Source organism: Lutra lutra, chromosome 13 (genome assembly GCF_902655055.1).
Source record: "Lutra lutra chromosome 13, mLutLut1.2, whole genome shotgun sequence".
NCBI lineage: Eukaryota > Metazoa > Chordata > Mammalia > Carnivora > Mustelidae > Lutra > Lutra lutra.
The window spans coordinates 42926140-42942316 of NC_062290.1; the positions used below are offsets into that span (position 1 = coordinate 42926140).

General features: G+C 38.3%; 1 protein-coding gene across 38 annotated transcripts in view; it reads right to left on the reverse strand.

Moving 5' to 3' along the window:
- Positions 1–2261: 2261 nt before the first annotated feature.
- The window catches only part of BNC2 (basonuclin 2), a 428074-nt gene continuing 414158 nt past the window's right edge, over positions 2262–16177 (reverse strand). For 30 of the 38 annotated variants that reach the window (XM_047699784.1, XM_047699778.1, XM_047699776.1 and 27 more), the window contains one exon: positions 2262–4807. In XM_047699784.1, coding sequence (XP_047555740.1) covers positions 4147–4807 — 661 coding nt within the window. In that variant the 3' untranslated portion in view covers positions 2262–4146. The other 8 variants (XM_047699807.1, XM_047699800.1, XM_047699805.1 and 5 more) reach the window with 7 other exon arrangements.

Here is a 16177-nt window from a genome sequence, read left to right on the forward strand (position 1 = left end):
TTGTTCGTTTGTTTTTGTTTTAAGAGCAATGTATACAGTAACAGGGCTGTTAACCAGGGAAGTGTCTTTCTCCTCTTACTAGAAGGGCCTGGAAATTCATGACCAAAGAAATCACACTACAAGGACAGTGGCACCATTGTGCTAAACACGTTTTCAAAAAAGATGTTATTCATGTTGAGAAAGAAAACATTAATACCTTCAAACCTTTAAAAGGCCTCAGGCTGCACTGGACAGCTAGACTAGGATCCTGAGAAGCATTACATTGCGCTGACTTATCTCCATACAATTAATAGCAGAACAAAGAGGGTCGAGCTTCTTAATCCCATTTTTAAAACCAAATTACGCATCATCTACCCCTTCTCTTGCTCTTTGCCGTCGCCTCCGCAGCGTGCAGACGTTCCCTAAAGCAGACTCAGCCTTTCTGATATGTACAAAAACATATTTAAAATGATCAAAACAGTAAGTTTCGACATCAGCTAGCAAACATGCACATTAATAATACTGCCTCGTTTTCTACCTGTGACAAAACCGTGGTTAAATCAATCAAATGGGGGAAAGCTGCTTGGATGAAAATCTGCATCGCCCTTCCTTTTCAGCCAGCACAGAATGGATGCAGCTCGAGAGAAACCGTTTCACCATAGAAAACTCCTACGAAAAAACAAACGAGTAGAAAACGGACAAAGCCGAAGGGCCCAGTGATTAAAATGCTGATCTCTTTTCCCTTCCCGTTTGCAAGTAAGCCTTGGGATCACTGTCCTAACTAGATGTACAGCTAAGTCAAAACACTGAGCACAGGCACACACCCGAGAACAAGCAACACTCTGGGACGGGAAGCCCTGTGCAATCCATAATGTTCCATGTTAAGTCCAGGCGCCGCTTTGCTTCCATCCACTCCCCCGGTCCCTTTTTAAGCAAATAGGCTTTATGCTAGAAAGTGTTTTTCACCCATTTAGAAGGCCACCATAACATTTGGGCACTTGAGGCACAAAAGCAGTAGCAAATAGGGGAGACACTTAAAAACAAGAGCCAGTTGTCCAGGACTCGTGGCCGTTTCTCTGACAAATCTCAGGCGAACACATTCACGTTTCCGAGCAAGGGGAATTCTACTTTGAGAATCTCATTACTTCCGGGCTGTTCTAACTGGCTATTCACATTAGCCCGGTTTGTGGCAAGTAACAAACATTTGTTCTAAGCCCAGTTCATTTGCTGATGTGACCTGCTGACAGCTATGTAATTCACTCACGAGGGCTATTTGACCTTTTAGTTGACATTAAATTAAACAGACTAAACATTGATTCTGTACAAGATGAGTTCTAATAGCTCAGCCAAGAGTATAACTTTTAAATATCACTGAAATAAAAATGTGTTAATTTTCATAAAACTAGGTGTAATTCAGTCTATCACAATCCAAAAGCTAGTGTCTCCCTAATCTCTTCTTGGTATACTAAAACATATTTTTTCCACCCTTTTTGACTCGAATCATTTGGTAGTGGGGCAACAGCGCAACACAGAGAACGCTAAGAGGACGAAAATGTTTGCAAACAAACTTTCATTATTCTAGTTCAATTTTTCCACAAACATACTGTACATAGTCTTATATGGTATAAAACAAAGGAAAACATCTCTGTCTATTCAATTTAACACAACACCAAAATAAAGCAATTAAGACTTTGGGAAATTCAAAGGTACAAGAAAACAAAAATGGTTATTACTAATTCCTCAGCTTTTTACCGTAAACATTTGTCATTTAACAGACATAGTGTTTGATATGGTTTCTTTTGTACTGCGAATACTTTTGGTCTTTCCTCACTGGAGAACAAACGAATTAAACGAACCCCATCGTATCCTCTGAAGGAGATGAAAAGATGAAGCTTCTAGACAAGTCTAGCTTATCTTGAAGAATCTATTGTTTCTGAAATTTTTACAAATAAAAATACTGAATCCTCAACTAATGATGCTTATTTTTGGAAACAATAAATACTGTGAGGTACAATAAATCCTACAGGAATAATAACAACAACAGAAACATATTAACAGTTTCCTTTGGCAAATTTAACGGAAGTGAATGCTGATGTGAACATAGAAAAAATAATTACAAAACATATGAAAAATGGAAACAACATGCAAAGTTCAAACAAAGGGGGTATTTCTAACCTTGAGACCGGTGAGAGAAATGTTTGAGGCCATTAAATGCAGAAAAGAAATACATTCTCTTTAAATTATTGTGTACTGTTAGACAAAATATTCCTTGTTTATCTGTCTTTCCCCCCTCCACTTAAAAAAAAAAAAAAAAAAAAAAGACAACAAAACACAGTCTGCAATGCATGTCCTAATGGTTTTGGCTGCAGACTGAACTTGAGTAAATATCATCATTTAGTCAGTATGTTGTGGTAGCTGAGGGCTGCCCATGTGGTTAACCAGCTCAGGCAACATGTGTAAACATCGGAAACAAAACAAAACAAAACAAAAAAGGTTTGGAGAATTGTCTCCCCCTCTTTCTCACTCTCAATTGCTGGGTTTCAGGCTTGCTTTCATTTCTCTCTGACAAATCATGTGGGGAAACACAAAACACTCAACAGTGAGAGATCCTATTTTAAACCCCCCTTCGTCTGGCTTTTCAGAAAGGAGTGTTGCTCAATTCAAGTTCAGCACATGTTTTCAAAGCTTCTGAGTAACTGCCGCTGTGAAATGTCTTTTGATTTTGTCTATCAAACGGGCCTGAATCATAGGACGACTGCCTAACTTGCAAAAAATTAGACAGCCATACAACAGACCAACCCAGTGCGGACTTACTTCTTTCTTTTTAAAGGAGAAGGGTTAGGTCCTTGGAAATGAGTGTTCAACACTTTTACTATTTTCAGCTTTGTTCCATAGTGAGTAACTTGGGCTTTTGTATCCTGAAATATTATCCTGCCTCTGAAGAGTAAATGCCTTCGCTATTTCACACCACATAATTTTGTTTTCCTTTTATGTAACTTAGCATATAAGCAAGAAGGATGCAATGTTGATTCTAATAACATTCGGCACTGGAAAGAATCACCAAGTGTTCTTTTTTTAAAGCGGTTTTCTGGTGGCCGGCAAATTGGCCTGTGGTTATGTTGAGTGACTAATTGTATTTTCTTTTCTGGAAACTTGTGCAAAGTTGGCAGTTTTGTGTTAACACTAATACTTTTGTTTGGCATTTGTGCCCTATACTGACCAGACCATTTTTATACAAGTGAATTTTTTTAAAAAGACACTTACTTGAAGTATGGCAATAGTTTAAGGATAAAAAAAGAAGCATGGATATTACACATCCCCTTGTAGTGTATGAAAAAAGTGCATGACTGGATTTATGTACTAGTACAGGACATTTTAAAAAATCAGATCTGTGCTGTAAAGCATGCCAGCACCTCTTTATCACTATCTAGCAGGTAGTAAAAACAAGACCATGGTTTTTCTTCAAAAAAAAAAAAAAAAAAAAATGTGCATTAATGCTAACATAAATGAATAGAGCTAGCCAGCAAACTATTTTTCTCCTGCATATCTAACAGCTGGATGTAACTGTAAAAATTAAACAAAAGAGTTAAACAACCATCAATACAATTGCTTTACATCATTGGCCTCTCAAGGCTAAATATTTACAGGTGAATCTGCCATGCTTTAATTGAAGATTCTCTCAAAACCTTAAAGTTCACAAAAGACAACTGTAAGAAGTTCCTTTTTTGTTTCTTTTTTCTTTTTTTTCCCCTTTTATTTATTTCTTTGCAGGCAACAGTCATGGGTACAACAAACTGTCCCTCTGGAGAGGACCGAGAATTCTTATTCTTTCAGAATTTGGGCTAGTTGCACACTTTGTGTATGTGTGTGTATGTGTGTTTTAAGGGTACTCTGTTTTCACTCCCAAATTAAAGTTCCCACCCCTTTCCCAAAACTATAAAGGAAAAAGAAAACAATTTCAAAAGCACCTAGTGTTTATCTTTTTATATCTAAAGAAAAGATGCATGTGTGTGTATGTAGACACAGAGGCGTACATGTGTACACACACACACACACACACACGCACACATACACACATACCCAAGTACACAAGCACACACTGACTATGGCAGTTCAAATATGTAGGCCATCTGGTGAGAGCTGGCATCTGTAGTGTCCGTTCTGAGCCTAATCTACTGAAGTGAAGGGAATGTTTTTGTGGAGATTAGGGTTCTGACTGTGCCGGTTTCGGCTTCGCACAGAGGAAAACATCATATTGCAACCGGGGACTTTGCACTTGTGCATTTCTCGCAAATGCACAGTTTTGTAGTGCACTCTCAAAGTCCCCTTGTTGCTGTACATTTTGTGGCAAATGTTGCACATGATCCCACCATTGCTCCCGGACAAGCTGTTGAACATCAGAGATCCTGGAACTTCGGCCCCTAAACTGCCCGGGAGGGCAGGGGCCTCGGCCTTGTGTGCGGACTCCCCACTGTCACTCGCCCCGTCGATGTCGTCGAGAAGAATCCCCTCGTCGCTGCCCGCGTCGGATTCTCGGGAGGAATGGATGCTGCTGCTGGACTGCAGGCTGGAGGTGGTGCTCAGGTCAAGGACCATGTAGTCCTCTGCCATGCCTCTCCCATACCCATTCAGGTGGGAGTCTTCAGTCCCTGCGGGAGAGGAGGCATCTTCCCTGACATCGAGCCCCAAGGGGTGCTGGGCACCATAGATCTTCATCAAAAATTCATCCCGGAGGTCCTTGCTAAGGGAGGGCTGCGCTGAGTCCAGGCCCATGTCATCGAGTTCTTTGGTCAACAGTTTGCGATGCAGGTTTATGTTGGCACTGTGTCTAGGAAAACAAGAGGGAAGGGGGGGGGAGGTGTACAGGGAGTGGGGAGGGGTGAGAAAAAGAAGAACATTTTAAAATTGATTCAGCTTCCACCAGGCATCAAATAAGCACATTCATTGCTAATTACACCATTATAAAAGCAAACATTTCCCTACATTCTCAGGATTTGGGAATAAGTGGTGGTGGGGAATGCAATAAGGGGAGCCTTTCATTAACGTAATTTTTAAAAGAGTACAATTCCTCAATGGTAGGATGAATGCAAACCCATGCACCTTTTTCTCAATGATACTCTTAGCTTTCCTGGGTAGCAGCACCAGCTGCGGAGAATCTCACAGCAGAGATTTCAGAACATATATTAAATAGGGCAAAAGAATGGAAACATGCTGCTTATCTAAACTGAATAATTTGAATTTACACCTGAAAAAAACAAAAAAACCAAAAACCAAGCTTTTTTTGCCTACAGTACTTCATTTAGAGGTATAAAAAAGATCAATTTTTTAAAAAAGTAAATGGTCTAGATAATTTCAGTTTAACTTTAAAACACAATGACATCTTCCCCCTCACCTGTCTATATTTCATGTTTTAGGAAGGAAAAAATTTAGTTTTATAGATTAGCAATTTGAAATAGGGTTGCAGACTGTATCATACATCCCTTTCCTCAGAATAATTTGGGATCTCAACTAACCTTCTAGTAAACTGTGCTTCATTTTCAGAAGCTGCTGCATTTTACTGTTGAAAATGCTTTCATCGAGTAATTCAACCTTTAAAATGTAATCCTTTAAAACAAAGCCTGAATAATAGAAATTGTTTTTTAAAACAAAACCCAACCACCTTTAAAAAAATCACACTAAACAACAGAAAAAAACAAAAGGACTAAAAAGAAAAGGATACACACAATAAATACCCCCAAAATCAAGCACAATATACAGTCCCCCTATTTTAACAACTGGCATCTGTACTTCTTGGACAAGCAAAACTTTTACTCTACTAAGTGCTTTGCTTGTGTGAAAACAAAAAAAGAAACAAAGATAGGATTTGTCCCCCAGCATCCATAGGGATGTCATGATTTACAAAGCCTGATATGTTATTATCTATCTGAAAACATTGCCTTTGTATTTACATCCCCCATTTATTTTTAAAGTGCCCTTGGGCATATACCTCTCTCCACCTGCAAAGGCTCACATATTTGACAAGCACCTAAATTGGAGGCTACCCTTCCAAAAAATAAACCAATAAATAAATATACAGATACATAAAAGCTTCTCGATAATGGCAGAAGCTCTACATCTTGAAGAAGTAACTGTGATAATAGAAATGACCTAGAATGGCCAGTATAACATTCAACAGACCTCCTGATTATAATTAAAACATATGCAAGACCAAAATGAGTCACTCCATTTGGTGACAAGCATGGCAAATTTCTTAGAGATGGTTGAGAGGTATGTGCCTCAGAGACAAGAAAGGTAGGAAAAGACTTCTCCACCTTTCCACACAAGACAATATATAGCACTCCAGGAGTTAAGGGGTAGAGGGGAGCAGCCCTCTCCACACTGCACTTAGGAAGGCTGAGCTTACCTTGTGATAATAAGATCAGCTTTCTAATCTTTTGCTAAATCGATCACAAAAGAAAGCAAGAATGAGAGACAGAGAGAGAGAGAAAGAGAGAGAAAGAGAGAGAGAGAGAGAAAACAAATTCACATTCTAGACATCTGGTTTAAAAAAAAACTTAAACAATAAAATAGGGATTTAAAATGTTTTGATCACAAAATCATTTTCTGTCATTAAGCGATCATCTCATATGCTGTCTTGATGATTTTCAGATCAGCTGTATAATCCAAAAATCATGAATCGAATTAAGATAAACCAAATTCACAGCATCATTATCATCCATAAATGAGTTCTACACAGATGCATGCAGGGTGCGGGGGGGAGTATGTGAGTGATAAACAGAAGCTGTCCCCACGGTCCCTGCTCTGACACTGTTGCTCCCCTTGTCCTGGGTGTCAGATGGCAGATGACTCCAAGTGCAGGTTGCTAAGCAGAGTGCAGGAAACACCTACTGTGCGGTCTCCACCCTGACGTGCGGGTGTGATGCCCCCACACTTATTATAAGGATGTGGAAACAGAGTTACACTGCATCCTATGACTCTATTGATAAAACAAACTGCCAACCGTAAGTAGCCCGCAAAAGCCTACCCCTCTGTTTATTATTTGTAACACCCTCCTCACTTTCTTAATTTTACAAGCACACATTTTGTGACGACTGTAATCTAGAACTCCGTTGCTTCTCACACATCTGCAGTTACCACTTCCTAGATTCACTGCTGAGAAAACAGCAGCCAGACACACAGCAGTCACATCCAGACACACTGAATAAGGAAGAATAAATTAACATTGACAAGAGGACACACGGATCACCCAGATGGACACTTCTTTCCTAAGATGACTTGTGAAATTACACATCTCTACTGATATGTTACCAGGAAGAGATGTTTCTCTTCATTTCTCACTTACAGCAACAGAAATCTGTAATCTAATTAGATGATGTACCAGCCCTCAATATCTGTCAACCAAACGATGTGCAGAAATGTGTAGACCAGCTCTGGCACTCTGTTCAAAAGTGTCCCTTTTCCACTGTCAGCAGTACTGTTGGCCTCTGCTAATATAATTACATTGACTTTTATTCAATTAAGTGCCATCCCTTGCTTAAAAAAAAAAAAAGGCTATTTTATCAATTGATTCAGGTGTAATGCAATAATAAAGATGAACTCATGGCAGTGCATTAGCCCTGCTGTTCATAACTTCAGTACAAGGGTTCATTCATGGTAGTCGATTTCCATTATGCAACCACAGTTCCAGAGAATTGATTCTTTTATGCTCATTTCTTAATCTATTTCATTTTTGTTTAATAATCCTCCTAAATACCATATGCAAAACTCCTGAAGTGGGGATGGGAAGAACAGGCTGTGGAAAGTCTGCTCACTCACCCTCGTGATACCAGGCTTGGGAGATTTTCTAACAAACTCACATAGTAATGTTTGGGGGGTAAGAGGAAACACGAGAGGAGGAGAGAAAGAAGAGAGTCTTTAGAGAGTACTGATCCTGTTCCTCAAGAGGTTAGGTTCAGCCTCTACAGAGTAGACAGAAGGCAGCACTTGATCTTAGCAAAGACCAGTTGCTGGACTCTGGAATCAGTCGATCCAAACCATTAGTTGTCATAAAACACTGTCCTCGTGAGGAAATACAAAGACCTAGGGTTAATAGCAATTTATAAGTTCATTTGGATCAGCAAAATTAAAGAGGTAAAAAGAAAGGGAAGGTGGGAGAGACACAGAAAGAACTCATGCCTACTGTCCATCAGATGGAGAGAAGAGGACTCTAAAATGGGAGGAAGGCCAGAGAGTGCTGGAAATTGGAGAAAGAGCCCTCAGAGAAGAAGCAGTGTTGCAGATGTATGTAATAAGTGGAAGGAGCAATCTATGAAGGAACCCAATTTTGAGTTCTCCAGAGACAGATGGGTTTCCTAGAAATGGACTTATTATGAATATTTATCTCCAGAAGAGAGAGAGAGAAATAATCTTTAGCAAAAATCTAGATTATATTCAAACTTATTATATGATACAAGATCATACACATCATGAAAGCTCTTTCTACTTGCTTTGATACTTGCTGCCGATACGCAAATGTATATTCCTCTCATGGAAAAAAAAAATGACGGTGATGGAGAGAGAAGATGAGTTCCTAGGCAGAAAGGGTAAGGATCTGGTCTAAATAGGGATCTGGTGTTAATGAATACAGACAGTACTACTCACTAAGGGAGGAGTCCAAAATGTAGCCCCAAGATGGTCACTTTCAAGACTACAAACTAAATCTCATTCAACCTCCAGCCTCCTGAAGTAAAGTAGAATACTTTACACATAGGAGATACTTGAAAGTACATTTATTTGCCTTCTATCAATAATATGCATGAGTCGTAAAGAAGCTTTTCCCAAAATACACTGTAGAAGAGAAAACAATGATCCCAAGATTGGAACCATGTAACAGAATCTTTAAGAAAAGGCAGTGGTAATATAGCAAAGGGTAATTCTGGCCCTATTAATAACCTAGTGTGTACACAGAAACACTATATAGATTAAGGCATGACACAGTCCTGTAACTTGGGCTTGCTTGGAATTACAACCACTTTCTCTGAGCTTCTGTACTCTTTCCTACACCTTCCACACTGTGAGTTTACAAAATGCCTTTTGAAAACTAAGATTATCCTTAATAGCAAAAAGTAAGGACGCCTTGGATAGGAGAAGTCACAAAACCAAACTTAACATTTTGAAATGCTGAGTGGAAGTACTCTTCCTGGACTAAAGTGGAACACCATTCTTTTTCTGTTTCTTTAATAAAAATTTTACTTATGTCAATTATATCTCAATTAAAAAAAATAAAGAAAACTTTACTATGCATCCACAGAAGACATCAAATTAATCAAACACAGCTAAGTAAATACACAAATACAAAGTGAGAGAAAATAAGAGAGAAAAAGAAGTCTTGCTGGGCACTTCCTTTTTCATGTCTCTCTTGTTCCAATGCCCAGTTCAACTAATACAATGTTGACTTGTAAAAATTAAAGTTAAAAACACTTAAAAGAAAAAGTGTTTCGAGGTTTTAACTTTGACTTTGATATACAGGGAAGGAACTTTTTTTAAAGGAAAAATTTCATGTTCAAATTAGAAAATCAGAATGTAGTAGTCAAAATGGTGAATGGTGAATCAGACCATAGGTTACATGAGAAGTTCAACATCTAAATCTTAATTCTTTATCAGTTTTGAAGCATTCTAAACTCAGTGAAACAAAATACTTGATAAATAATTACAATATCTCAGGCAATAGAATTGAGGCTCCATATTGGATTAATTTTTGTCTTTATTTTCTTGCTTTGCCACTCAACACACACACACACACACACACACACACACACACACCTCAAATTACACTGTCCAGAATGATTATGATGTATACATAATAGATACCAAAAAAATGGTGTGTGTGTATGTGTGTGTGTGTATTTATATACATATGCATATATGATAGAGAAATAAATTTATAACCATTCTGGAAAAACCTAGATGTCAGATTTCAATGTACTGTGGGATACTGCATCAACAATACTCCTGAACAGAAATGTACATCATCTATCCAAATCCACAGAAATGAAAAATTAAAACCTCTGCCCCTCATTAATTCTCTTCTTATCTGGATTGCTCTGACATTATCTGTTGTATTTAACTCCTCACAATTTTTGTATTAATGGTAGGAGGCTTACAGCTCTGTGAGTTAAATCACATTTTTTGATAGTACACATTTCTGCAAAACTAGTAGTTGTTCTATAGGCAATTATCTAAAGACCCTCTCCAGAAGAGCTGAAAACCATCTCTAGCTCACACACACACACACACACACACAAACTGAATGTACAGTTTTAGTGAATGCTCAAGAAAAAACAAAATAAAACAAAAGAAGTACATATTAAATGTAAGAAATAAAAGCTAAGCAAATTCTTGCAAATTAAAACTATGAAATTCAGTCACTTCAATCTCTTTCAATATAAAACAAATCATCCATACTGGTCACGCAGACAGTTCCCTCTACATTCAAATTATTCACTTGAAGATAAGCTCCCACCAAACTCTTTAGGGGTTTAGCTAATTTACTGCACAGATACGGCATGTCTGTTGTAATAACAGGTAGGATGTATTGGGGTCGACCATTTATCAGAATTAGACTTCTTTTCTCAATTCACAGTGAATTATGCTGCCTACATGACTCCCCTCTCTCTGAGCCTGCCATCCCCTCACGGCCCCTAATGTGGCAGGCAAACAAAATTGACAGTCTCATCTTGTCAACAAGGGGCGATTCTCCTGAGAAGCCATTTAACTTTGCCGAGGAAGCAATGTATTAATGTGCATGTCCCAGCAATGTTAATCATCTTCAAGCTTCCGACCTAACTTTGACGTGAACGAAATCACCAAATTTGTTTACTAAATGAATCGTAATATGCTAATAAGAAAGCATGACATATATGGAAAAGCCAAACAGATGGTTTGTTTACTCCACTTTGCAACTTTATAAATGTTGTAACTCTGAAGATGTTAGTGAGAATTATTGGTTTGTTGGCAGAGGCAAACGTGTCTTTCGCATACTAAATCTGGTGCTACAGTTAGAAAACAATTTGTCATTGCTGTGGAATGCATAAAAAATGTTAATGTAGTAATGGCATTTGGGAAGGCAGATTGGTAGATGGAAAATGCCGGATGCTCAGGTTAAGTGTAGAATTGATATCCAACAGCCCTGTTCCCTAACCATTTTACTTTTGAGTTGCATCTGACACATCAAGGCTTCTCCAGGGTGCTGATTGAATTCAGTAGGTACCTGTTGCATTGTAACGTGAGAGGAGTGCTACACTGTGAAGAGGGTTATGTTTTCACAGCATTCAGAAATGTTCTCAATCAGGCAGCTCATATGGTGCTCAGTTTACTACTGTTGGTGGGAAGAAAAAAGGCCATGAACACTGACGTCTTTTAAGGAATGAAACAAATCTGAGTTCTAATAAACACACACACACACACACACACACACACACACACCCTGGATGAACTAAACCTCAAATCTTCCAACCCTTGTGTTAATGGTCTGACTTTAATAAAGAGCGTAGAAGACCTATGTCTAAAATAATAGGAACACATTTTTCTCTTGAAAAATTTCTGCCATTTAAAAAATAAGCATTCTTTTTTAATACGTACAATGTGAAACCTCTATTTCTTTCTGAGATCTTTTTCAAAGGAAATACTTCCTAAGACCAAATATTCAAAATGTTTTACATTATTAAAATGGTTAATTTAAGATCTTTTAAAGTTAAGACTGGGACTCTTAGAGATTCCCAATTTTATAGACCACCAGTATTATCATTTAGCTATGGCCTTATCTGGAATTCTATGTTAAAAATGAAACTACTTAAGATACATGAACAAGGGCGCCTGGTTTAAACACTCTGCCTTTGGCTCAGGTCATGATCCCAGGGTCCTGGGATCAAGCCCTGCATTGGGCTCTCTGCTTAGCAGGGAGCCTGCTTCCTCCTCTCTCACTTCCTCCTCCCTGCCTTCTTATGATCTCTGTCAAATAAATAAATAAAATCTTAAAAAAATAAGATACATGAACAAAAAGAATGTGCAAAATCTAATTTGTGTTCTTGGTTAAATAATGTCAAACATACCAATGAAAACTTCAGTTAACTCACCAGCAATGTACCTATATAGGCCATTAAACATCTCAATTTTTAGAAACACTCAATTTTTGTGAAATTATTTTTACTTTTTATTCACAGGAGCATAGGGAAAGCAGAATTTTATGTTAAAATATCTGCTGATTTCTCTCAATATTATGAGCCATAACCCCCAACTTCTCAGTTCTACATATCGAGACTACCACTAATCAAGTGGGATTTCCATATAGTGCTGAAATCTTTACCCACCTGCAAAAGAGAAATGAGAGAACAAAGTGATCTAAAGAAACCAGTGAGTTCATCTTGCTGCCCAAGGATCACTTTGGAGCAAGAGACATTAGCAGCTATCCCTGGCGCTTATATCTCATTTGAAACATCTCCTCATTCCTGACCAACAAAGAAAATTTCAATAAAGTACTTTTACTGGTTTAACAACAGTGAGCTCCTGGGATTGTCAAAGTGCTAAGCCTTTTCCAAGGAGAGAAAAAATCAGCAGCTCAAATATAATTAACCTTCTATTCTCAATGCAAATGGCCACGCACAGGAGCTCTGCAGTCTATTAGCAAAGTTATAATGGCCAAAAGGCAGAAGCAAAATTGGTCAAAAAGTTGGCTGCTGCTGTCATATTTTTGGAATTATGATTAATGGCACTAATAATGTGGATGATTACTGATATGTGTATCTCCAGCAGTTTATCATATTGCTCTGGCTGCCTACGTCCACAATAAACAGGATGCTATCATTTACCTCTTTATTGAAGGCAATCCTTCTCTTGAAGGAGCATATTCTAATTACTTCGTAATGTTTTATGTCTTAAACATTTTGCAGCTCTGGACCTTGCCAACTGCTTCATGTCTACCATTGATTAATTACTGAATGTTTAATCAAAATTTAGAATCTAATGTAGTCATTTATGAGCACACTGCAGTGCCAAAGTAGTTAGGCTTTGCTCCCAAGTTTGGAGAGTGTTGGGTTCAAAATCAAATCCCAGCTATGTATGAGGATCCAAGAATTTCACCTTGGGTGCTCTGAGGTTGCCAATTCTATCTCTGCTGATGAATGGAAGGTAATCTAACTACAGGGTAAATAGCATCTTTACCCACCCTCTCCCTACCGGTTTTCCTATCCTCTTTCCCCAGTTCCCTAATCGACAGAGCAGCGCCATTGGCTGCTTCTGAGAATAAGACGGTCCTCGTGAACAACCATCACGAGAACATAGTTTTGAAGTGGTTAAACAAGTGAAAAATAATTTGCTGGGACAAATACATGAGTTTTTTTTTTAATGTGGATTTTTTATGGTACTGTCATACAACCATTCACCGTTGAAGTTAAGTGTTTTTTTAATACCATTACTGAACTGCTGAAATGGATGCTAATATAGCTTGGAGTGCTAATGTCAAGTCCTGGTAATAAAAAAGACAGACTGCTGAATGAAATAATTTCAAGTAAAAAATAGAACAAAAGTGCTCTCTCTCTTGCTCTCCACTTTTATTGAATTGGGACTGACTGAGCCAATTGCTTTAGAAGTCTGTAAAACACAATTACTAGTGAGCGAACTGACCCACCAGTGCCCCCTCAGTGACAGAGTGGGCTAAAAAGGCAGCAGAGTCAGAGCGGCCCCCCTCAGCTGGCCATCGGACCGAAGAGGCTGCCTTCTGAGCGTCCGTCATGCTCTTTGTCCCAATCTGTCTCCTTTTACTTACAAAATCCAGTTATTTCCCATCAATGTGATAAAGTAACTTCATACATTACTTTCCAAGATGAACATGTCTGTTCTGGCAATTAAGGATGATCTGTCTTTTGATATTCTTATTTATGTGGATGTTTATGTATAAACACACATATACATTATGTGGATGCATTTAGATTAGGACGTTAGCATATTTTTTGAATCGCTGGTAATAATTCAGATTGATAAATGCTCTAGCAAAAGTGAAACATCACTTTATATGTTCAGCTGAAAACACTTGGCTTTTTTTTTTTTCCCAAGGTAAAGTCAAAATAATTAGAGCAAGCAAGAAAAAGAATTGACCTAGAACTGGGTAACATTTTTCCCCCTAGTTAATAAAAGAAGTAATAAACTCCATAAAGTACTAGAGTTAAGATCACTAACACTTCAGGCATAACAGCTTTTTACCAGGAATTTACAACTTCTGTTTTAATTCAAGCAGCTTGCATTGGGACATAAAATTGAGGTATTTTTTAAAAGTGTAGTTTTATGTTAAGTAACTGAAGAAAAATTGTCCTTTCCTACAAAGTAGTCTTTCCTCTTCTTTCATAGCCCGCTCCTTTCTCACACATGCATGTACATGTACACACACACACACACACACACACCCCCCTCGGCACTTAAGAACTGAAGTTACCAAATCCCTTCTTTATGACATTGTAATTTTTTGGCAAGTGTCAACTCCTTTCATATTCTGCCACATTCATTTATTTGAAAAGCTTGTGGGAGTCTTAGAGCAAAAACATTAAATTATTTCTGAGGCTTTAGAAAAAAGAAAAAGAAATGCTTTCTAGCCCAACCTTCACTAAGAAATTTCAGCAGAGAGAGGAAAGTCTCCCTTCCTCTTAGCACAACAACAAATGATCACGCACAGCAAGAGAGCTAGCTGGTAAGAAGCCTTTCACCTGAGAGAGAACCACTCTGGACAACACTGATACTATCGACTGCTAATTCACACTTCCAGTGTGAATGGCCTCCGTTTTTTAAAAAGAAAATATTATCTACAGGAACAAGTATCTTGAATAATTATGTAGAAGAATAATTATGACCAGACCAGTGAAGTCTATCAGGGGGTCAGATAGATGGTGGCAGGCCCCAAAGAGGTGGAAATCAGGAAGACGACCCTTCCAAGATGTTGCCAATCGTGAAAAATACTGCCTGTGAGCTCAGTATGTGCATTCTGTTCTAAGTGCAACTTTTACCTGAATTTTTAAGATAATGCTGGCAAGAGTAACAGCCTGTTCCTTTCAAAGAGAGGAATTCTTATTCCTTATTCAATAAGAATAAGCAGTGCATAGGAAGCGTGTTTGTGCGAAGGAGGTTATGTATTGATAAGAGATTTAATGTAACACTCATCAATAGAAATGTGTAAACATCTCTTTGTCACTCATTCACCATTCAGCTGTGTTGTCTGTTTGGTACTCAGTCTGGAAGACGGTGGAAGTGACTGGTGTGGTTCTAGGAGTGGAGGAGTGAAAGGTCAGCAGAGGCTTAAATGAGCTTGTCTTACATCCAGCTGGGCCAGCAGGAGATCATTAGGAAGATCCGAGGCTCACTTTAGGCTTGTCAGAGTCTCTCCCCATGATACAAGGAGACCATTTTGCTCATTGCTCTTCTTCCAGTATACAAAAAGAACCCCAGAGACAGGAATGACACCGAAGTTTATCTTACTACCAAAGTTTTGCTTGAGGAGGGCACAACTAGCAATTACTCAGAAGGGGGATTAATTTTGTTTGTTTCCCTTTGATGGAAAGTAATGGAGATAAGTACAAAAGACCTATTGATCTGCTGGCTTCTATTGTGAAACCAAATAGCATAAAGGAGGGAAAATCTCTTCCTCAACATTTAAGTGTCAGAGGACCTGCACAACTTCACTTTATAAAAGATTTTTGGAAAAGGAGAGTTTCAGTTTGATTGGCAAACTTATAGGAAATGAAATGCCTTAAAATGTTCTCTTGTACTTGAAGAAAATTAACACGCTGTATTTGACGGCTAATTATATGAAGGCAAATATACTAATAGTTACCTCAAACTGGTGCTAAGTGGCTCATTTCTTGAAGGTAGTGAAATCATGTGCATTTATTGAAAATCTCTCTTTAGAAAAGTTCTAAGTTTCCAAACATAGAGAATGATGAAAAAAATGGATGTTGCCGCTGAGAAGGTGATAACAGGAGGCAGGTAGCACGTTTTCGCATCTTCACCTCTGTCGTTAATGTATGCAGTGGCTCATCAGAGGTAGCTCATGTTAATTTATTCCTGCACACCTGTACAGGGCTGGAAGTCAGGTAATCAGACAGGCAAAAACTATACATCTCTGCTTTTTAGCTACAGCTACCCAGAGGCCTATATAGGAACAAATTTAGTTCTGGAG